Here is a 25760-nt window from a genome sequence, read left to right on the forward strand (position 1 = left end):
CTATGCTTTATTCGATTCTTTATTTAATTATTTGTACTTCTATTTAATGCATGCATTGCTGATATGATGAGCCATCTATTTGAATTATTATTTTTTATTTTTTTGTGACATCATATGGTAAAAATGTTATGTAACATTCCAATACAAATTTCCTGCAAATATCAAATCTCCCTACAAATCTGATAATCTGTGGCATTTATGGGTTATTATTCATCTTGCAAAGCAATGCCAAAAAGTCTGCAAACCTGAGAATATACGAAAAAAAAATGTAATAAATAGAGAGAGAGAGAGAGGAGAGAGAGAGAGAGAGAGAGAGAGAGAGAGAGAGAGAGAGATAGAGAGAGAGAGAGAGAGAGAGATACTGTGTCTATCTATCTATCTATCTATCTATCTATCTATCTATCTATCTATCTATCTATCTATCTATCTATCTATCTATCTATCTATCTATCTATCTATCTAATAAAATGGAATGACACAGGGAAAAAGTATTAAGCACGAATAAAGGGAGGTGCAAATCGGCATGGAAAGCCAAGACACCAGCTGAAATCTATGAGTAATTAGAAAGCAATTGTCAGAGAGCGTACCTCGGCGGGCAGGGTGCTCGCGGCGGTGTGCGTCGGAGCGCGTCGGCGCACGTTCCTGTGGACCTCGCTGTGCGCGTTCCTCGCGGTGCTGGTGTGTGTGTCCGGGGTCGGCCTGTTGTGCACGCCGGTGCGCGGGGGCGCGCGCGCGGGCGTTGGCGGGTGCGCGCGCCTGTGTGTGCTGGTGCGCGCGTGCACGTCGTTTGGCGCCAAACGGTCCATTTAAGCCGGCGTCCCTCTGTGATCGGTGCTGCCTGATCAACAGCTTGCCGTCCTAGTGCCTGACCTTGTATCTGAACTGTTCCTGATTACCTGACGACCCGGCCTTGTCTCCTGGACCTCCCCCTGAACTCTGCCTGTACCTGACATCTGCCTGTTTGACCGTCCGTTTGCCTGCTCCACTGTACCTCTGCTGCCTGTCTGTTACCGAACCCGGCCTGCCTCCTGACCATCCGTTTGCCTGCTCCATTGTACCTCTGCTGCCTGTCTGTTAACGAACCCAGCCTGCTTCCTGACAATCCTGCTCAGCCTTGTTGCCTGTGCTCCAGCCAGCTCCAGCCACCTCACCTGTTAAACCTGCAGTATCTGGACTGTTGCATACAGGCTCTCATACCACTCCGTACTCCTGAGCCTCCTGTTTGCCTTACCAGGGACCGCGAGTCGGACGCGTAAGGGAGCCTACCTTCTGCCCAAGCGGACTCACCGGTCTGGTAAGTAGGAGCCCGACAGCAATCCTGCCCCTTGTCAGTGCAAATGAATATCAGTTGGTTCAGTCTCAACTGCTGGCCTGTAAAAAGGTGTTTCATTACCAAGGTGTCACACAAGAACATCTCATGATGGGTAAAAGCAAAGAGCTCTCTCAAGACCTTCACAACCTTATTGTTGCAAAATATACTGATGGCATTGGTTACAGAAGGATTTCTAAATTTCTGAATGTTCTAGTGAGCACTGCTGGGGCCATAATTCGGAAGTGGCAAGAACATCATTTCACCATAAACCGTCCACGACCAGGTGCTCTTCGCAAGATTTCTGACAGGATTGAAAAGAAATATCAGAAGAGTTGTCCAAGAGCCATGGACCACTTGGGGAGAGCTTCAGAAAGACCATGAATTAGCAGGTATAATGGTTTTAAAGAAAACAATAAGTAATGCACTCAACCACCATAGCTTCTATGCACGCTCACCATGCAAGACTCCATTGCTGAGCATGTTGAAGCCTGTTGAAAATTTGCTGCACAACATTTAGACAAGCCTGTGAAATACTGGAGAATATAGTCTGGTCAGATAAGAACTCTTTGGATGCCATAATACACACCATGTTTGGAGGTCAAATGGCACTGCACATCACCCCAAAAATACCATACCATCAGTGAAGTTTGGAGATGGGTACATCATGGTGTGGGGCTGTTTTTCAGCATACAGTACTGGCAAAGTTCATGTGATTGAAGGAAGGATGAATGGAAAAATGTACCAAGATATTCTTAATAAAAATCTGCTGCCATCTACCAGGATGATGACATTCCAGCCATACAATGATCCCAAACACAAAGCCACGGAAACTCTCAACTGGTTTCAAAGAAAGAAAATAAAGCTGCTAGAATGGCCCAGCCAATCTCCTGACTTGAATCCAATAGAAAATCTATGGAAAGACGTAAAGATCAGAGTTCATAGAAGAGGCCCACAGAACCTTTAAGACTTGAAGACTGTTTGTGTGGAAGAATGGGCCAAAATCACACCTGAGCAATGCGTGCAACTAGTTTCTGCATAAAGGAGGCATCTTGAAGCTGTCATTATCAACAAAGGATTTTGTACGAGCATTAAATACATTTCAGTTAGCGTGTTCAATACTTTTCCCTGTGTCATTCCATTTTATTACACATAACTTAAAGTGGTTGTAAAAAACCTTCTGTGTGCAGCAGCCCCCCAAATACTTACCTGAGCCGCCTCTGGATCCAGCGATGTCCACAAGAGCCTTGGCTCTCTGGGGACTCACACTCCTGATTGACTTTAGGCAGCAGCGGGAGCCATTCGCTGCTTTCAATCACAGGCAGCGAGCCAATCACAATTAAAAAAATAAAACAGTAAAGTTAGCCCAATTTTTTTGTATAATATGAAAGATGATGTTATGCTGAGTAAATAGATACCCAACATGTCAAACGTTGAACACTCTTGTGGAAGGGCACCAAACTTCGGTACTTAAAAATCTCCATAGTTACACTTTAAGTTACAGAGGGGGTCTTGTACTAGAATTATTGCTCTCTCTCTAACATTCAGAGATACCTCACATGTGTGGTTTAAACATCGTTTACATATGCAGATGCGACCTACGTATGCGTTTGCTTCTGTGTGCGATCATGAGGGGAGGGGGTGCTTTAATTTTTTTTGTTTATTTTATTAGAATTTTTTTTTACACTTTCCCTTTAAATTATTTTTTTGATCACTTTTATTTCTATTACAAGGGATGTAAACATCCTTGTATTAGAAATAGGGCATGACAGGTCCTCTTTAGAGCGAGATCTGGGGTCTATAAGTCCCCAGATCTTGCCTCTAGGCTGGAAAGCCAAAACGATCTCGGCTATCCACACGAAAAAAGGGCAGTGTTTACATCTGCCGGGGCCAGATGTGATGTCCTAACATCACGCCCGGCTTCCGAAGGTCAAAGAGATGACCGGGGACCATCTGGTCCTTGGTCAGCTCTATGGTAAATGGCTGCCATCGGCCGATTCATTCTCCGGCTCACCGGCCACACGGGCAAGTCCGTAGAAGCACCAGAGGTCGGCAGGAGGGGGGCAGGAGGGGGGGTGTCTCCTCCCTCCGCCTGTTAAAATAATCAAGCGGCTAAAAAGCCGCTATGATTGTTTTTACTGTGCAGGGAATCCCTGGCAGAAAAAAAAGATATCTGAATGATGCCTGCCGCTGCAGGCATCATTCAGATATCTCAGCTAAAAGCCCAGGATGTTATATGATGGCCTGTGGTATGGAAGTGGTTAATTAATGAACACAGAAACAATTTCTCGAATTTTGACAAAATTGAGTTTTATAGAACATTTGTTTAACTCATTTCATGAAAGTAAGGTTAATAATATAACTTAGATTACAAAATCTTCAGTTTTGCCCAAATTAGTTGATGCAAAAATGAATAAACCCCACAACAAAAAACTACTACATCTAGTATTTTGTATGACCTTCATGATTTGTAAGGACAGCATCAAGTCTTCTTGGCATGGAATGAACAAGTTGGTGACATATTGCGTCATCTATCTTTTTCCATTTTTGAAGAACGACCTCTTTTAGAGCCTGGATGTTGGATGGAGAGTGATGCTCAACTTGTTTCTTCAGAATTCCCCATAGGTGTTCGTTTGGGGTTAGATCAGGAGACATACTTGGCCACTGAATCACTTTCACCCTGTTCTTCTTCAGGAATGCAACAGTGGCGTTAGTGTGTTTTGGATCATTGTCATGTTGGAAAAGTGCATGACGACCAAGGGCACGGAGTGATGGTAGTATCTTCTCTTTCAACATAGAGCAGTACATCTGTGAATTCATGATACCATCAATGAAATGCAGCTCCCTGACACCAGCAGCACTCATGCAGCCCTACAGAAGGACACTGCCACCACCATGTTTCACTGTAGGCACCATGCATTTTTCTTTGTACTCCTCACCTTTGCGACACCATACAGTTTTGAAGCCATCAGGTCTAAAAACATTTATCTTGATCTCATCACTCCAGAGTACAGAGTCCCAGTTGTCTTCTTTTTCAGCATGGGTCCTGGCAAATTCGAGGCGGCTTTTTTTTGTGCATGGGCTTTAGGAGAGGCTTCCTTCGTGGACGACACCCATGCATGCCATTCCCCGGCAGTGTACACCGTATTGTGTCAGGGAAACAATCAACCCAGTTTGACTTTCTACTTCTTTAGCTAACTGCAGGTAACTTGCATGGCAATTTTCTTCAACCCTTCTCATCAGAGGACGCTCCTGTCAAGGTGTTAACCTCCATGGACGGCCTGGACGTCTCTGTAAGATGGTTGCATTTCCATCTTTGTTAAATTTTTGTATCACTTTTGTTACATTATTCTGACTGATAAGTAAAGCTTTGCTGATCTTCTTGTAGCCTTCACCTTTCTTGTGTAAAGAAATTATTTTCTTTCTCAGGCTTTGTGACATTTCTCTTCCATGTAATGCCATTGCTGACAGCATGAAATGGGAAGGGGTTTTCTTTGTTAAGTAACGCCCTTTTATAATCAACTGTCTGCTGGACACCTGTTTAATGAATAATTAGACTCACCTGTAATTGAATTCTTGTTTATTAGGATTTTGTTGTCTAAAATTTAGCTTAGCTCCTAAGACTTTTATTGGGGTGTATTCATTTTTGCAACATGGTCTTGAATAAATATGTTTTGTGTGTGCACATTACCAAATCTTGGTGACAATGGGGTGTACTCATTTATTCTGAACACTATATATTATAAATATATATATATATATATATATATATATATATATATATATATATATATATATATATATATATATATATATAACAGTACTGGTTACCTGCATTAACCTCTTTTTTTTCTTTTTAAAAGCTTACTTAATTTTAAATACATTTTAAGCAAATGTGATGCTTGAAATAATTATAAATGGAACTGTTGTCACCTTGTAATGCTTGAAATAAATATAAATGGAAACTGTAGATCAGCTGACCCTGATCATTCCGATAAAAAACGCACTAGTGCTCTGAGCTTAACTAATAGTTCTGTGCCAATTTTATGAAAGTCATGCAACAGTTATCTTCCAATGGGTGCAACAAATTCAGGTATTTTTTATATGCAACACTAAGATGCTAATGCTGCAACAAATTCCATAACAAATACAGCCATATTCGTGATAAGAAGATAAAAAAAGAACTCTTCTATGCTGGATGCAGACAAAAATTCTGCCTGAGGCAATTCTGCAACAGATTCATACAACCATACTGACCTTTACATGTCGTAAATTGCGCCATTTGTTGCACAGACTGGTGACAGTTTGTATCGTTATAAATGTCACAATGTTGTAAAAGAAATTCATATGAATACCATGTTTAGATTGCCACGATTAGGCCTCATACACTTTCGCATTTAGTCCTGATGCATAGGATCCCAGCGTTTTGGTCACTGCTGACAGGTTATAACTCTATGAGGGTCTGAAAGCTGCTGGAGGATGCCCCAAGTAGTACTAATGTTTATGGCAGTATGCATCCAGGAACGAATACCAAGGACACAGACTCCTTGCATTGTGGGCATTCATGCCTAGGTGAATACTGCACTAAACCATAGTACCATCCAGTGCATCCTCCAGCCCTGTCAGCTTTCAGCCTCTCATAGAGTTTACTGGCGGCCAGCAGTGGAACTGGATGGTGCACCTATGCCTTCCACCTGCACCAAAATGTTGGGTGCATCAGAGGTAAATATTCAGTAAGAATAAGACCTTATCATAACTTTTTTTTTTCTCAAAATAAGATTGTTAACTAATTCTATTCACCTGTTTAGGAGGAACATTTTTTAATTCTAGGGGTATAGATGGAACCTGTTGTCACAACATTCCAATAGTTTTGAACATCAGCGTATGTCCCTTAAGACAAAAAAGAAATGTGTGGGATTTTCAAGGTATGTAATAGCTCAAAAGAATTATCCATACATAGACATATTAGGATCCAATGTTTATTGCTGAAACTCAAACAATCATCAGGTTGGTCATATTAAAAGAACAAAAACAATAAAAACAAACAGAATGAATAAACCCCAGGTTATAAACAGAGTCAAAAAATATATGTTACATACTAGATTTATATAGTTAGGTTGAAAAAAGACCATCTAGTTCAACCAGTAAAAAAAAATAAATCTTACAATTCCATATACATAATCCTATACCCACAGTTGATCCAGAGGAAGGCGAAAAATCCCAGGAAAGCATGATCCAATTTGCTTACAGCAGGGGGAAAAAATTCCTTCCTGATATTTCCTGGATCAACTTTACCTATATATGTTAGTACCCAGTTATATTCTGTACATTTAGGAAATAAAAAGGTATAAAATACTACGCCAACCTATAGTACAAAAGCAGCTAACACAACATTATGACTAATTGTAATGGGAATGTGAGACTAAAAATGTGGCGCTAGAAAATAAAAAATGAGGCTACCTGAAACAAGTAGTTTCTCTCAAAAACAAACATGTGTGAATATTAAGTAGACACCATAAGGCGAAATAAGGGAAGTGATATCGTGCAGCAGTGAATCACTCACTATAGACTATCATCAGGTATTACATATAATATAAATATAAATAAACATTATATGTTATAGATAAGTGTGAATAAGCATATATATATATATATATATATATATATATATATATATATATATATATATATATATAGTTCAATGCAAAAAAGTGCACACCAAAAAATTAGGTGACTAATAGAAACAAGCAAAAAACATAAATAAAACAATGTGCGAATAAGTGATAAATGGCAATATAAAAGTCCCAAAAGATGGTAATAATTGGGAAGAAGGACTGAGGAAATATCTTCAACTAAAATCAACGGTCTTCAAAGTAGATAAATTCGGTGGTGGGTATACACCCAGGAGTGCTGACACCATCGAAAAGGACAAAGGGAGAATAAGGTACCCTTTCCGGGAGTGGTGGACCCAGTTCACCATACGGCAGTGGTTCAGTAAGGCGTAGTATCAGAGACTTGAAGATGAACTCACAGACTGGACTGTACAGTAATCCCTCCGGCTGGATCTCGAAGTGGCCAAACAAGGGAGATGGATGGAAGATGGCCACATCAGCCAAACCGCTATCAGCTTCCTGGGAGCTTTCCTCCAGCTCAAAGGGACATCAGGAGGTATGTGGGGGAAAAAAAGGAGTCTCCACATAGTGTAAATCCGTATGTTGGGATTTATTTGTATCAAATAAAACAGATATCAAAAAATAAGCAGTTAAAATGTACAAATAAAACAACAGCAAAAGTAGAAAAAGCGCAGTAAAAGTGCCCAAGGCCGGTGTATTTACCCTACGCGTTTCGTCTTAAGAGACTTCAACTGGGGTATATGTCGACTGTTCACCTACTGCGCTATATATATGTATAGAAATTATCGTAATTACAAGCCTGTGTGGCTACTTCCCTGTTCCGGTGTCTCGTTTGCGTTCCAATGGTAATGACGTCAAATGGTGGGACGCTTCCGTCTCGAGCATCCTGAACGTCCTGACGTCAGACGTCACAGCGCTTCATACAACTAAGTGGAATAGGGAAGTGCGGCAGGTAAGGTAACAGTAACCAAGCCTCCATCCGAGCGGCCAATATAATCCGTGTCTCAAATCACGTGATCACTATGTCGACTCCCACACACAACTTAGTAGCAAATTATGGAGATATGCACAAAGCTATAAAATCCCCGATAGTGCTGATCAAAGGAGTGTATATATGAGACAACAGACAGCGCTCATCACAGGGAAGCGGGCAAAGGTTACTAATAATTAAAATAAAATAAAACATATTACCTATACACCGCATGTTAAAAGAATATTGGCTATATATAAAAAAAAAAAATGCACTCCCGCGGAAAAAGATCTATTACGACCCCAACATCAAATTGGGGCTTAAACAATTGGTTGAACGGAAGGATCTCACTATACGTCTGGCTGACAAGGGCGGCGGCATTGTCGTGTTGGACAAAAAGGACAACCATACAGAGATGACTAGGATTCTAAGCGATACAGAAACCTATGTATGTCTACCAAAAAACCCCACATTAGATTTCAAGCGTAGATTGGTGGATTTAGTTGACACTGAATTCCAGTTGGGCATTTTAGACAAGAAAGAAAAAAGTTATCTTATACCTGTTACACCACGTATCCCAATAATATATTACTTACCCAAGGTTCATAAAGATGCCACTCACCCCCCAGGACACCCCATCATCAGCGGGATAGACTCGGTAACTTCCCGCATAGGGCGATATATTGACTTCTACCTTCAACCGATAGTCAAAACCCTGCCTTCATATTTGAAAGACACCAGACATACCATCTCTTTATTACAACAAGTTAATTATAGTGAGCACATACTTCTGGTTACAGCAGATGTCGCCTCATTATACACAAGTATACCACATGATCGGGGCCTGTCATCAGTTGAACTGTTTCTGAGCAGAGATAATAATATCTCTTTTACCCAAAAGAGATTTATTATGGACCTTTTATTCTTCGCTACCAAACACAATTATTTTTGGTACAACAACGAATATTTTCTTCAATGCAAAGGCGTTGCTATGGGGGCTAAGTTTGCCCCCAGCCTCGCCATAATTTTTATGGCCCAGTGGGAGGAGGATGTCATCTATGCTCTTAACCGACCCGAAGTTGTCCTTTGGGCTCGGTACATAGACAACATCCTCCTCCTGTGGAAGGGAGATCTGAGCTCATTGGAGGATTTCATGACCACCCTTAATGCCAATAATATCGGAATTAAGTTATCCTATGAGGCCAGTTATTCCAGTATATATTTTCTAGATTTAGAGATCTTTATATCCAATGACCAATTAGTAACTAAAACTTTTTTCAAAACCATTTATATGGTTACATTCCGGTCGACAGCTGCCACTTGGCTCAAGTCTGTACCTCGTAGCCAGCTTTTGCGAATCAGACACAATTGCACTGATTTTTACATACAAGCAGACATACTGAAATTAAGATTTTTGGACAGAGGTTACCAATCCTCTGATATAGATGAAGAGATCCAACAAATATCACTAATAGATAGAGATACCCTAATATCCGAACAACCTAAATCTAGACAAGACTTTACACACAAATGGTCCCTTTTCACCACTTTCTCTGTACAACATAGACAAATTAAAAATATTATTCACAAACACTGGAACATTTTGAAAAATGACCATCTATTGGGCCCCCTTCTTCCTGATTATGCAGGTATCACCTATAGGGGTGCCCTCCCATTAGGTGGACAGATTGCGCCCAATGTCGTTGACCCACCCTCCATTCCAACTTTCTTTCGACATTTGAAAGGATACTATCGATGCCGTACATGCAAGGTGTGAATACACAACATCTGTGGACGCAGAAAAACACTAACATTCAGATCCACTTCTACATCAATGGAATATGAAATGAAACATTTCACGACCTGCACCACTAGATATATTGTCTACCTTATCACCTGCCCTTGTGGGAAACAATACGTGGGACGTACCATACGTGCTTTTTCCACAAGGGTAGGTGAACATATTACTAGCAGTAAAAAGGGACGAACTAACCATAGTGTCCCGAGACACTATTTAGAGTTTCACAATCAAAACCCTGCAGGTTCCAGCTTTCAAGTGACCGACAAATTCGTCCCACATTGAAGGGGTGAATCTAATCTCAGAGGTGTTTCTAAACTAGAGACCTTCTGGATATACCAGTTAAAAAGCTATAAACCGTTTGGATTAAACATCGATTGGGATCTCAATGTCTTTATTAATAAGTCCTGATCTCCCCATCTACACTTCTACATTGATGTCCACCCTCACCCCTTCTGATACCTATATATACCCCTATACCAGTGTTCCCAAGGAATACAAATTAGGTATTCAAGATGTTTTCAAGTACCCTCTAGCTCTACTCCTTTTTATTACAGATGTGTTTTGTATCTTTTATATACCGTATTTATCGGCGTATAACATGCACTTTTTTCCCCTTAAAATCAGGGGAAAATCGCGGTTGCGTGTTATACGCCGATCCCCTGCGATCCCCCACTGATTGATCTTCAAAATCGCCGACCACGATTTGAAAATGGCGCCGCCAGTGCCGAAATACACAGAGCCGGTCCTCGGCTCTTATCGGCCACTTTCGGCTTCACTCGAGCGCCACCCGAACCTAGCCGAGTGTACTCGGCTAGGTTCGGATAGCTCCGCTCACAGTCACGCCCATCCCGGATGGGACTACGAGTGGAGCCGAAAGGGAACGAGAGCCGCCGAGAAGAGCCGAGGACCGTCTCTGTGTATTTCGGCGCCGGCAGCGCCATTTTCAAACTGCAGTGACAATGAAAAGTCACTGCAGTTTAACTGCAGCCTGAGCAAGGCTGCAAATGGACACAGAAAGCTACAGATCATCACTGTAAAAGCTGCAAGGCATCACATGGACACTGATAAGGCTGCAAATGACACCAAGGCTGCTGACTGCAAGGCTGCAAATGACACCAAGGATGCTGACTGCAAGGCTGCAAATGACTGCAAGGCTGCAAATAACACCAAGGCTGCTGACTGCAAGGCTGCAAATGACTGCAAGGCTGTAAATGACACTGGACAAGCATGCAGATGGACGCTGTGCAAGGCTGCATTGATGGGCATTTAAATGTAAGTTTTTTCCTTAAAACATTTTTTTCCTTATAATTCCCTCCTAAACTTGGGGTGCGTGTTATACGCCGGCGCGTGTTATACGCCGATAAATACGGTATCTCTGTGGTTGCAATAATATTATTTTTAATTTTATCATTATTGCTTTTGTCCTGCCCCCCTCTACCTTTACTCATTTAGAAACAATTTTTTTATCTTATTGTTTTATATTCCCAATACTGCATTTGTATCTCGTTATATATGCAGGAGATACTATATCCCACTTACATTGGGCATGTTTCTAACCTTTTTTTGATAACGTGTTCTATATACATATGTGTCACAGACATTTGAGATTTATACCCAATCTGGACCGTCTATTTTCTATATAAGATGCACTCTGGCCGTTATATATGTTGTAGCTTTCCATGATATTATTATCTCCCTTTGGCATTATGTATATCGTATGTAATCTTGTATGGCTCATATTCCCCTATTTTTTTTCATCCTAGAATATTGTAATTATTTATTCATTTATTATTCAGTACCGGATTATTGGCCACTATTTACATCCCTATATGATGGTTTTTTTTTTATATATATATATATAGCCAATATTCTTTTAACATGCGGTGTATAGGTAATATGTTTTATTTTATTTTATTTATTAGTAACCTTTGCCTGCCTCCCTGTGATGAGCGCTGTCTGTTGTCTCATATATACTATACACTCCTTTGATCAGCACTATTGGGGATTTTATAACTTTGTGCATATCTCCGTAATTTGCTACTAAGTTGTGTGTGGGAGTCGACATAGTGATCACGTGATTTGAGACACGGATTCTATTGGCCGCTCGGATGGAGGCTTGGTTACTGTTACCCTACCAGCCACACTTCCCTATTGCACTTAGTTGTATGAAGCGCCGTGACGTCTTACGTCAGGACGTTCAGGATGCTCGAGACGGAAGCGTCCCACCATTTGACGTCATTACCATTGGAACGCAAACGAGACACTGGAACAGGGAAGTAGCCACACAGGCTTGTAATTACGATAATTTCTATACATATATATAGCACAGTAGGTGAACGGCCGACATATACCCCAGTTGAAGTCGCTTAAGACGAAACGCATAGGGTAAATACGCCGGCCTTGGGCACTTTTACTGCGCATTTTCTACTTTTGCTGTTGTTTTATTTGTACATTTTAACTGCTTATTTTTGGATATCCATTTTATTTGATACGAATAAATCCCAACATACGGATTTACACTATGTGGAGACTCCTTTTTTCCCCACATACCTCCTGATGTCCCTTTGAGCTGGAGGAAAGCTCCCAGGAAGCTGAGAGCGGTTTGGCTGATGTGGCCATCTTCAATCCATCTCCCTTGTTTGGCATCTTCGAGATCCAGCTGGAGGGATTACTGTGCAGTCCAGTCCGTGAGTTCCTCTTCAAGTCTCTGATACTATGCCTTACTGACCCACCGCCGTATGGTGAGCTGGGTCCACCACTCCCGGTAAGGGTACCTTTTTCTTCCTTTGTCCTTTCGATGGTGTCAGCACTCCTGGGTGTATACCTACCACCGAATTTATCTACTTTGAAGACCGTTGATTTTAGTTGAAGATATTTCCTCAGTCCTTCCTCCCAATTATTACCATCTTTTGGGACTTTTATATTGCCATTTATCACTTATTCACACATTGTTTTATTTATGTTTTTTGCTTGTTTCTATTAGTCACCTAATTTTTTGGTGTGCACTTTTTTGCATTGAACTATATATATATAGGCTTATTCACACTTATCTATAACATATAATGTTTATTTATATTTATATTATATGTTATACCTGATGATAGTCTATAGTGAGTGATTCACTGCTGCACAAAATCACTTCCCTTATTTCGCCTTATGGTGTCTACTTAATATTCACACATGTTTGTTTTTGAGAGAAACTACTTGTTTCAGGTAGCCTCATTTTTATTTTCTAGCGCCACATTTTTAGTCTCACATTTAGGAAATAATCCAGGTCTTTTTAAAGCAATCTACTGAGCTGGCCAGAACCACCTCTGGAGGGAATCTATTCCACATTTTCACAGCTCTTACTGTAAAGAAACCTTTCCCCATTTGGAGATTTAATCTCTTTTCCTCTAGACATACAGAGTGCCCCCTTGCCCTCTGTGATGACCTTAAAGTGAATAACTCAACATCAAGTTCACTATATGGACCCTTTATGTATTTGTACATGTTGATCATATCCCCCTTAATCTCCTCTTCTCAAGAGAGAATAAATTCAGATCCTCTAATCTTTCCTAATACCTGAGCTCCCCCATGCCTCTTATCAGTTTGGCTGCCCTTTTCTGCACTTTCTCCAGTTCCCCGAGTCAATACCTCTCTTAATACAAGAAATGACTTTGCTCGCTTTGGAAACAGCAGCTTGGCATTGCATGCTATTATTTTTAGCCTTTTTAAATTATTGCCCATGGGAATATACTTTACAGTGAGTTCGCATACAGTCTTTTTGAAGAATTTTAATTTCTGTTCTGTGTTCATCAATGCCAATATTCACTCCTAAGTCTTGGAGAGCAGCCCTCATTCTTGGAAAATTTGCTCTCCTAAAGTTAAGTGTTTTTATATTTCCCGTATGCGTTTGTTGCTTACAGATAACATTAAATGAAATCATGTCATATGGTCACCGCTACCCAAATGCTTATTTTTATGAATATTGGTAATAAGCTCTGCATGGTTTGAGATTACCAGATCCAGCAGAGCATCATTCCTAGCCAGCACCTCAATAAACTGGACCATAAAATTGTCTTGTAACAGGTTTATAAAGCTTTGCCCTTTAACTGTTCCAACAGTGCCATTACTCCAGTCAATTTCCAGGTAGTTAAAATCCCCCAATATTATCACTGTCCCAGCCCTTGCAGCCCTTTCTATTTGTACAAGGAGATGAGTCTCCACCTCCTCATTAACACTGGGAGGTCTATAACAAACTCCAATGATAACCTTTGCAGTATGCACATCCATGTACAGTTCCACCCATAATGCTTCAGACTCATCACACTCTCTATCACCTAGGTCCTCTTTCACAATCGCTTAGAGATCACTTCTCACATAGAGACAGACACCACCACCCCTCCGTTTTACCCTGTCTTTCCGAAAGAGAGCATAGCCAGGAATATTATTGCCCAGTCATGCGAAGAATGAAGCCATGATTCAGCAGTACCAATTAAATCATAGTTTACCCCACGTACCAGAGCTTCCAACTCATCTATTTTGCTTGGCAGACTTCTGGCATTGGTGAACAAACACTTTAATTCATTGTCACATTTTGCCCACTTTTTTATTTTAGTACAAATAGTACCATTTCCAATGGTGATTTAGAAGTTGGCTGTGGAGGAGTTTTTTTGCTTCAATGCGTTTCGAGATATGCTTCTTCAGGAGAGGGGTCTTCTAGAGTAAATGTATGTAACATCAATTGTATGACTCTGTTTATAACGTGGGAGGCTATAGCCATTTCCTTATGAAATATATGAAATTTAGTTTATGCTGTGGATGGGATTTGATGAGGGGCTCTGTTCATAGGGTTTTTAAATTCTATATGTTTTTATTGTTTTCTTCTTTCTTTTAATATGACCAACCCGATGATTAGTTGAGTTGCAGCAATAAACATTGGATCATTTTTAATATGTCTATGTATTTTAATATGTCTATGTGCTTGGCTAAGAATGCAGAGTGAGGTAAATACTGCCTGCAGCTGCTGCCTTGTGGTGCTGAACTGGTTCACAGCTGTTTAAGCAAGAGGAGGGAGCTTCTGAGCAAGAAGTGTTCAAAAGACTGAGTCAGGCAGCAATGCACTGTGGAAACTGTAGTCTGGAGGAGACTATGCTGTGGTGATCAAAAGCTTTTGAACTACATTCCTCAGAGAGCAGATTGCTGGAAGGAGGGGAAAGAGCTGCATTTTCCCGGGCTGTACAGAACATAATTTTCTCTTGCTGTGTGGTAGAGCAGAGAGTGCACATTGCTGTTCAGGGTTCTCCATTGCTGCATATCTGTTGTCTGAGAGGGATTCGAAGTGCTGAGCTCGGGAGTGCCGAAAGACAAAGTCACCTGGGTGCAGAGCAGAGGGTGGACTAAACACTGTGTGTGTGTGACCAGATGGTGAGCTGTAATATCACTGGGACTGGTGAGCTACTGCTGCGGGGATTTATTATCTGCTGTTAGAGAAAGAGACTGAGCCCCTTAGGAACTGACCATGCAGCCATCTAGTAGTCATATTGCTGCCTGCAGGCTTGAAAGGGTCTATTTTCATGTGCACCAACAGTACAACTGGGTCCCAATGCTAGCTGGCTGAAGAGATGGGACTAAAGACTGTCTCTTTACAGGTGCTACACAGAGACCTTTACCTATTGTTTATGCTATGAGATACCTCTCAGGGAACATTTTACCATATTGTAGTAATTCTCTTGAGTGCACTCCGAACCAGTTACAGTATTCTTTTCCACACTGCAGTTAATGTTTGTATGCACGGTCTATTGGGGACTTTGCTGATCTATGAGTTCATTTGTGTCTAATGGTACAGAACTAAATATTCTAAATATATTATATTTTGGCATAGTGATTATACTGTCTAGCAGATTGTGTCTGAATCTACTTATTTTATGCTTATACCATTATTTACTCCAACCCGTACCAATACATTGAGTTAATTTATCACTAAACAGTCTTATATCTCTTTCCTGGTACTAATTTACAGCCATGTTAAAGGTATCTGTACTCGAGTTCTTATAAGTGCTTGCAGTAACTTTCATTCAACCAGGTGTGTCAAAGGGGCTGAGGCTGTTCTTGGAGTCGAGGCACAGAACAGAGAACCCAAATTACCAAGCAGCTCTTGGAGGGGTAGTGCTACATATGGATGATTGTTTTGAGAGGTGACACACCTCAAAAACCCCAAACATTTATTTTTTGTCCTAAGGGGCATATGCTGATGTTTCTGAGAAAAACAATGGCAAGATACATAATTGACAATTTCTTCTCTGGTTAGAAAAATTCACTAATTACTTGTATAACATAAAATCAACCCATACGTATAGTTGGATATGTGTATAAAATAAGACAGGTATTTCAAGCATTGCATACTGCCAATATTTTTGAATTTTATACACCAGTATATTGTGTGAAGGAAAGTGAAATCTGGGACATTCTAGTGTAGTTTGGCTTTCTACATCTAGATAGACGTCAGTGCTCTTCCAACATGGATACTCACTGTGTCTCTGCGATCCCTGAAGAATGGCGGGGGTGGAAAGATTGGTGGAGGTGGAGGAGTTAAGAGACAGCATCCTCCATTACTGCTTTGTTTCTTCTGTTCTAGGGAAGGAAAAGCTGCTGGAAAAAAAGGTTTGAAAGATGTAAGTGGTGATTTACCTGTATGTTAAAGTAAATATTTTTTTTCAATAGAGGAGACAAAGCAAAGCACATTAGGGGAAATCTGTGAATATAAATGAGGTTCTAAGCCTTTCCCATACTTCCCAACAATGTATTTTCATTCTGTCTGTGTCCCCATGAGGATGATAGGATATACAGTATAGGTAATAAGGGACACAGACAAAGATAAAAACTTAACAGAGGTTCTTGTTTTCAATAGTTTTTATTGATTTTTTTCAAAGAGAATAAAGAAACATTGGTACATTCAGTTATACATTGTAACAGTAAATCCATAGTTAGGTAACATATAGAATACCATTTAGCAAAGTGATAGTCATATACACCTTTGGCTAGTGAGTACAGGATTAACTTCCTAATCGAAGGAGGGGAAATGTCACCCACCTCCAGACATAGTACCCAAATGGGTACTAACTGTGTCACGGAGAGGGTGGTGGCACACCCAGCCCACAGGTTATATTCTACAAACTCGTATGGTATTGATAACTGTATATATGAAGGTTTAATAAAGGCAATAAGACAAGGCTTAAACATGTCCACATTTAGTTTGAACATGTACTAACTCAAGGAGTCAGTGTAACTAGTAATGTGGGACATATGTTGAGTCTACTGCTTGAAATTATAGTGAATGTAGATATATGTGTGTGGTACCATATGGTTTCCAGGAAAGGGAGGGGCTAGATAGTGAGAGCCTCATTCGTTGATAATATAAAAGCTTCCATAACAAAACCAATTAGTTCGTAAAGTTAACTCTAACAATTAAAATATAAATTTTACACATTAAGCCATTGCTTCACAGTATGAGAATCCTTCAGTGGGATAGGAGAACTATGGATTCAAGAGTAATAAGGAGAAGTGGAAAGAGAAAGGAAAGTTGAAAAAGGAGAACAGGAAAGAAGACTTAGTGACCGAATGAGTCTCACCCTTTCACATGGGGCATGGGCCAAGTCAGAAGGTGGTCTTCAGTTGCATATATTGGGTACATGGTTCCCAAATAGCTTCATATTTCTTAGTAGTGTCCAGCAAAGTGCTAACTATTTTTTCCTAGGCCATAATCCAGGAGATTTTCTTTTTGACCGAGATGAATGAAACATAAGGTTGTTTCCAAGCTCGAGTAATTGTTAATTTAGTTCCAAGGAAAATAAACATAATGAGGCGACAAACCAGTTTGGGGGTCCCAGGGATTGGGAAATTGAGTATCGCTATTTGGAGAGATAACAGGGGTTCTTACTCTAAAAGTGGTTGTAAACCTAGCTACACCACTTTTACCTAAAGGTAAGCCTATAATAAGGCTTACCTGTAGGTACTGGAAATATCTCCTGAACCTCCACGGTTTAGGAGATATTTAAAATATACGCTTGCGCCGATGTCATCGGCACATGCGCACTGAAGAAAGGGCATGATTGTGCTGTTTCTAAAGGGCCCATGCCGTGACCGCGGCTCCCGTGCGCATGCGTGGGAGTGACATCAAGTGACTCTGGCCAGTCACAGAGCTGGAGTCCAAGGCCCCGAAAGGAAAAGGGGTGAAGATGGATGCAGCCACCAGCAGGGACATCGCGGGCTTCGTTTTGCAAATAAGTGGCACATAATGGGCTAGTATGCCATGCATACTAGCCCATTATGCTTTTACTTTGCAGGGAACAAAAGAGGAAGTAAAACCCATCAGGGTTTACTTTCTCTTTAACCACTTTATTAAACAAAAAGAGGCTTTCACCATCAAATTTTCTATAAAAGCATGTTTACTAACATAAGAATGTTTTTTCCTTTTGTTTCTGCGTTATTAAGCAACCTATCAGTTCATATTTTCTTTTGGTCTATACAGCCCAACTGCAGTTACATTTTTTTTTAAATAAGAATTTGGAAAGGTTACAATCTTTGTCAACTTTTTATTGTCATGTGTATCCCCATGTAGGAGATTTCTTTCCACTTCCTGTTACGCCCCTTTCACACGAGGCGGACTCTGTTTCTACGGAGCCCGCCTCGGTCCACCGGCTCAGCGGGAGATCTCTCTGTTGATCTCCGCTGAGCCGGCAGATGACAGGTCCCTCTCTGCTCACTGAGTGGGGAGGGGCTTGTCAGGCGCCGCTGCCGCCTATGGAGGGATCGGATGAAAACGGACAGCATGTCCGTTTTCATCAGATCTCACCCGATCTGATCCACCAGCGACGGACCTGGACGTAGGGTCATCCGTCTGCTTTTAGCAGATCGGACCGGGTCGGATGTCAGCGGACATGTCTCCGCTGACATCCGACGCTCCATAGACTAACATGGAGCGCCCGTTCAGGTACGCCGTCAGAACTGACAGGCGGACCTGAATGGTCCGATCGTGTGAAAGGGGCCTTAGGCTGATGGATATCAGCCAGGAAAGAGAATCTTTCCACTTTCTGAATAATAAATGTTTATACATTTTCCCCAAACATGAAACATATTGCCATAACAGCAAAGTTTCTAGTGGAGTGAGTAAAGTAAAAAAACCTTTGTCTGGATGATGTATTTCCCTGAGTGATGGAAATTTCCCCCTTGTTTTTGTTCAGGTGACAGGTGTCAGGCAGAGAAGATAAAATCTTAACAGGGATGGAGACAGCATTTAAAACATAACCCTTCTCAAACATATGCAACATTTAAAATGATTGTAATGGTAAAATGTAGAAAAAACAAACATGTCTATATTTACCTGCTCTGTGCAATGGAATTGCAATGCAATGCGTCCATTGACACAGCCATCGGGACTCGACCCCGCCCCCCACCACTGGCTTTGATTAACAGCACTGGGAGCCAATGGCTCCCTGTGCCCCAGAAGAGCCAGTGAGACCTGGAAGTGAAGGGAGAGAAGAGCTGCAGACATGCATGGCGCTGGATTGAGTCAGGACTCATGTAAGTAAATGAGCGGGGGGGGGGTGAGGGGGGATGCTGACACCTAAACTTTTTTTTACCTTAAAGTGGTTGTAAAAGCAGAAGGTTTTATATCTTAGTGCATTCTGTGCATTAAGATAAATAGCCTTCTGTGTGCAGCAGCCCCCCTCATACTTACCTGAGCCCCTTCTTGATCCAGCAATGTCCATGAGTGTCTCACCCATTCGGGACTCTCCCTTCTGATTGGCTGAGATACAGCAGCGACACCATTGGCTCCTGCTGCTGTCAAAGTCAGTTAGCCAATCAGGAGAGGGGGGTGAGGGCCAAGGGCGCAGCTCCGTGTCTGAATGGATACACGGAACTGTGGCTTGGCTCGGGTGCTCCCATAGCAAGCTGCTTGCAGTGGGGGCACTCAACAGGAAGGAGGGGGCCAGGAGCGCTTACAAGGGACCCGAGAAGAGGAGAATCTAGTCTACTCTGTGCAAAACCACTAGACAGAGCAGGAAAATATAACATGTTTGTTATTTTTATGGAAAAAAAAATTGACTTTAGTATCACTTTAATGCAAGAATGCATTGAGGTAAAAAATGTTTACGTTTTAGAACCACTTTAAACAAATTAGGAAAGAGTCTAGGAAAAATTAATTGTCAAATGAACGAGACAGATCATATTTTTTCCAGTTAAAATACAGAAAATGAATGTATGCGAGAAATAACTTTGATGTAACATTTGTCATAAATGTTCTTAGCAGAGTGCTATCCCATACATGGCACAAATCTACAAACAAGACTTGTCTTAAAGTATAACTAAAGGCAAAACTTGTTTTAGTTTTTGATAGAGTAGAGAGGGATTAAAACACCTGTAAGTTTTTATTGCTGTCTGTGCCCCTGTTAGGGAGATTCACAATTTCTCTTTGTCCTCTTTACCATTATGACCAAGAGTAAATGTACAGGAAAGTCTCAAATTTTGGGTGGCCCCAGAACAGCAATAGAGAGGAAATCCTCCAATGGGGACACTAGTTCAGGTGACCCTGGGTGACTAGGTATTCTTTCACTTTGGAGGGATTTCCTCTCAATTCCCGTTTTGGCATTAGGGTAGGAAGTTAAGGGAAAGCTCCCCAATAAAACACAGACATTTAAAAAAAAATGACAAGAGTTATAACCCTCCCTTTCTAAAATAAAAATAAAAAAGTTTTGCCTTTAGTTCCACTTTTCCACTGTTTTCTCTCAATGCGGGGATAGAAAGCCCCAACCATTTAGGAAAATTGGCCAGCACCGAACTGCATTGAGCTGTGGCACCACGCAGTTTGGGGCGTGCGAACGTGTGTGCACTTTGCTGATGTGTGTGGTTCTGTGCCATTAAGAATTAATCCAAAGCTTCTAAAGAGGAGCGTTTTCCCTGCGTGACGGTAGCGTGCGTGATTTTGCGTGCTTTCCCAACATGCAGACACGTGAACCAAGCCCTTCTTTTACACACACACACACATGCAAATAAAATCAGTGAAAGTGAAAGTTGTGTTTTCAGTTTTTCAAGGGCCTTTTTTTAGCTAATGAATTTGACCACAGGAAACAAATTTTATTTACAGTATATAAACTAAACTATAATCCTCAGCATCTATCTTTGTGAAAATTGTTGTCTTACTAAATCATATTTTAAAAGGTCCACTATAACAAAAAAAATTGTATTTGACAAACCCCATAATAATTTTTACAAAGGAAAACAAAAACTGTTGCTATCACTGCTTAAAAGGGAGCTAAAGTGGTTCTAAAGGCTGAAGGTTTTATTTTTCCTTCATGCATTCTATGCATGAAGGTAAAAAACCTTTTGTGTGCAGACTAATGCCTCGTACACACGGTCAGATTTTCCAACGGAAAATGTTCGATGGGAGCTTGTTGTCAGAAATTCCGACCATGTGTAGGCTCCATCGGACATTTTCCATCGGAATTTCCGTTACACAAAAATCTGGATCTCAAATTTTCCAACAACAAAATCCGTTGTCGTAAATTCCGATTGTGTGTACACAATTCCAACGCACAAAGTACCACGCATGCTCGGAATCAAGCAGAAGAGCCGCACTGGCTATTGAGTTTCAGTTTTCTCGGCTCGTCGTACGTGTTGTACATCACCGCGTTCTTGACGTTCGGTATTTCCAAGAAGATTTGTGTGACCGTGTGTATGCAAGACAAGTTTGAGCCAACATCCGTCGGAAAAAAAAACATGGATTTTGTTGTCGGAAAATCCTATCGTGTGTACAGGGCATTTCGCTACCCTGTCTTTTGCTGTGTGATTTCAACGCAGAATGAACAGCATTGTCATCCTTTTGAAGGAAGTGAAAGTAGAAAAATTCCATATTTACTGTCAGGATCAACAGGTAATAAAACTATGATACATGGGAGACTCCAGCAAAAACTGCAGTTGATATTAGTCACAGCCTTTATAATATGTCATTTTTTATGTTGTCCATAACGCCACTTTAATTGTTATAGTTCTCTGGTGACACTATCAGATTAAAAACAATTAAAACTCAAAAATTAATGATCACATGATTATAATACAAACTTAAGGACACATGCCTTGTACTTGTATGACTTGACATCCAATCCCTGTGTTATTTTACCACACAATGGCTGGTGCAGCAACTGTATAACACTTGTGATCAAAATAGACACACTGACACTGTTATTGCAACACTTGTGTGGTGTCATTCAGGTCCATAGCAGGTCAATCCTATAAAAAGTAACTCTCAGTAACTGCGTAAAACACTAGACTAAGTACATTCCTACCTGTTAATTATAAGTCAGATTATTAGGATGTGCGGAAACTGTAAAGTCAATGTTAATAAACACATTGGTGGAGACTGAACAGTTCATAAAAGTGTTGCTCACTTAACCCTGAATCCTTTCTATTTACCCTGGTTAAAGGAAGCCTTTCTTCAGAAATATAGAGGATGCCACTGTTGACTTCAAATGCAGGCTGCCTGGTTATCATACTACCTTTAATAGTTTGGGTCACTAACCTGTATTTGCATAAGGGCATTGTTCTGACTTTCCTTTTATCTTTAGTTGTTCCAGGTCAGATACTCAAATATTGAAGCCAGACTGAAGGAGCTACATGTAAAACAGCTAAAGCTTCAACAATCTGAATCAACAATGACCATGTTTTTCATACAAAGAACTACAAACCTTCCTAGGTGCTCTAATATACTGTACATTTTATGTATTATCCTGGCATGGGTGATTTTGTCCATTGGATGCTGTCCATATACATTGAATCAAGGTCTCTCTATATGGATCAATAACATGTAGCCAATGCATTTTAATTTACAGAGGAGAAGGAAACATCAATAAAATACAGTTGCACACTCACTTAGGCATAACTTTTGGGCTATTTACAGATTGATGCTAGATGTGGGAAGAGGATCTACTGCTTGTGCTAAAGTCATTACGCACTTTTTGCAATGTGTATGTATGTAGTTGGGTTGTATGAATATTTTTCCCTTAAATCAAAAACCATGTATATCATGAACTCTAGCAATGCCTCCAGGACTTAGGACGGCCATACACGGTGCAAATTTTTTTCCTGCAACCACGATTCCCCTATCAACACACACAGACGGGGAATTCCTCCTGCCCGGCTGCCGTGGGGGGCGAGCAGGGGAAGCCCCATCCCAGCCGGGAGAAAGTGATTATTTTCAGTGGCTATGGCAGCCGCTTGCGATAATCGCAAATGAATCCAGCAGGCTGGTTGTACCCAAGTTGATCAGTTTGGTACATTTAGCCTGCCCATTAACAGTTCAGATCTCAGCCACTTCCTGCTCAGCCGGTCGAGATTTGAACCGGGTATGGCCGGTCTTAGCATGATGAAACAAAGCTACTTGGGCAATTACAGACTAGAGGACCACAAATAAAATATAAGGTCTGAGATATTAGACAAAGGAAACACACAGATGGACAAATACGACTAGGGCAAGATAAACAAGCAAAGCAGGGACAAGAGGCTAGGAGATAATGGAAACAAGCAGACAAGCCTGGAGGTCAAAGTAAAAGCACAAGGCAAGAGACAGAGGAAACACTGGAAAAAGACAATGTTAAGGATGCAAGATATTAAGATTTGTTGACTGCTCAAGGAAGAAAAAAGAGATGACACTGGAAACAGTTCAAGAAAGAGGTATTACTGGAAGGTTAAAAGGTGAATCACAACAAGCATAAGGCCCATAGGACATGATCTAGAAAAGCTCCACTGAATGCCCCTGGGATCTGTGCAGAGAAAAGAAGTCCTTAAAAGCCTTCAGAGATTGCTGGAACAAGGTGCAGGTGAGAAGATGGCAGGAGAAAGACAAATAGCAGGCAGAGAAGAGCAATGTTGCTCTTGAATAGACATAATACCAAATCGACTCCAGTGAGATTATTACAACAACATAATAATCTTACTTGTCTATGCTTGCATCAACATACTCATACCCATGTTGTTCAATTACAGTGACATCTACTACTAACTTCCCTGTGAAAATTGAATACTACACAGAGAACTTGATGACACCAACTGGGTCACAGCGCAATATCTGAGACCACTGATCTAAAAATAAAATACAGTGTAAAGTTATGTACTGTAACACACACCATAATTTCTAAACAAACAAACGTTGTGTTTAATCTCATTCTTGCAGTTTTGTCTTGGTAGAAATTAGCAAATCTGTCAAGGATGAGATGAAGCAGACATCTTGTCTTCACTGTCCTCCCACACATCCATTTATTTCAAGTAAACCAACTCCTAACATAAGATAAAGCATTTTAGTTTGCTGGATTGGAGCAGCCTGATAACAATTATCTCAAATTACTATGATTCATGAGTTATTTTATATGCGTTTGGTATTTTTAATTGAAAAAGTACAAATGCATAACTATAAATACAGTAAAACCTCTGTTTGAGAGTAACTTGGTTTTAAAGCGTTTTGCAAGATAAGTAACATTTTTAAATAAATTTTGACTTGATATACAAGCGTCATATCACAACTGAGTATAAAACAGAACAGAGGTGCCTCTAAGTGTAGCAATATGTTTACATTTAATGAAGGTAAAACATTTAGCAAGTCACATGGTTGATGATTAAAACAGGCACATCTAAGTATGCAGGCATTCGGGGTAAAGCTGTCCACATAGACCATCCTCCACACCACCATCAAAGCCATCCCTTCCATGCTGCGCTCCATGAGTGCTTCAAGTCTCGCTTTCAAATCGATCTACTGCACAGTAGTATTCCCGGTCACGGTTGCAGACTGACAGCGGTGAGAGCTGGCGGTGCAGAGGATGGTCTATGTGGACAGCTTTACCCCGGATGCCTGCATACTTAGATGTGCCTCTTTTAATCATCATCCATGTGAGTTGCTAAATGTTGTTCCTTCATTAAATGTAACCATATTGCTACACTTAGAGGTGCCTCTCATCTCTTTTATACTCTGTAGCTCCTGCTGGATTTTGCTTCAAATCCCCTTGTGGAGGCTGCCATTTGTGGATGGACATTTTATGGTTACACAACCTATCACATTGCTATAATCTTTTTATATGGACTATAAACTGAAGGACTGAATAAATGGCTGTGGAACAAATCATCTGAGTTTCCATTATTTCTTATGGGGTAATTTGCTTTGATATACAAGTGCTTTGGATTACAAGCATGTTTCCGGAACGAATTATGCTCGCAATCCAAAGTTTTACTGTACTATATAAGTGTGCCATTGATATTTTTACACATAAAAAAAAGATTAAAGGCCTTTATATTTCATTAGTGGGTGTGTTGTCTTATGAACAAAAATCAATTAACGCAAACAAAATAGAATAACAAATAAAACTATATATACATAACACAAAACATCAGTTGCTGGCTAACACTTATAAAGTGATCCCACAACACCTTGTGCTATATTCAAAACTCCAAAATTAGTGCAGTTCAACCCAAATGTTGCCTTATGAGTTTATATGAAATCTCCATTAATAATTGTAAAATATTGTAATAATGAATATATTTCATTTAGCTGGCATCTATGAAAGCCAGGCAAAAAGGGTTTCATTTAAGCTTTTGCTAAAAGCAGAGAATGTGGGCCAAGGCTTGTATATGCAAACAATGGAGAGCCAATTCCATTGTTCTACACCTACTCCTTTGAAAGGGTGCCATGCTGGGATATGCATTGGACCTAACTTCCTGGGGAAATGCAATTAACACACTTGGCCAACATAGTCACAAGGATTTGCATGAAAGGGGGCCGACTTATGGAGTAAGCCCTCCAATCATGATCCAAGCTAGGCCAACCAATGAGACATCAGCTTGGTTTGATATACTCAGAGCCAAGGAGGAGATAACCGTTCTCTTTCTGATAGACCAACGAGCTGAAAGGAGCTTTGGTAAGGATGGGTAATTATGGGAAAGGGATGCCCTTTTACTTGTAACTAAATATGTGTGTAGATTACTGTATTGAGGAATATACCCTGTATTCCTTCATGTAAATAC

At 40.6% G+C, this 25760-nt stretch overlaps 1 protein-coding gene across 4 annotated transcripts in view; it reads right to left on the reverse strand.

The window, feature by feature from the left end:
- The window catches only part of COLQ (collagen like tail subunit of asymmetric acetylcholinesterase), a 160139-nt gene that overhangs the window by 71111 nt on the left and 63268 nt on the right, over positions 1 to 25760 (reverse strand). For 2 of the 4 annotated variants that reach the window (XM_073630181.1, XM_073630183.1), the window contains exon 2: positions 16228 to 16343. In XM_073630181.1, coding sequence (XP_073486282.1) covers positions 16228 to 16343 — 116 coding nt within the window. Of the gene's footprint in view, positions 1 to 16227; positions 16347 to 25760 lie in introns of all 4 variants that reach the window. The other 2 variants (XM_073630180.1, XM_073630182.1) reach the window with 1 other exon arrangement.

Source organism: Aquarana catesbeiana, linkage group LG05 (assembly GCF_042186555.1).
Source record: "Aquarana catesbeiana isolate 2022-GZ linkage group LG05, ASM4218655v1, whole genome shotgun sequence".
In the NCBI taxonomy this organism is placed as follows: Eukaryota; Metazoa; Chordata; class Amphibia; order Anura; family Ranidae; genus Aquarana; species Aquarana catesbeiana.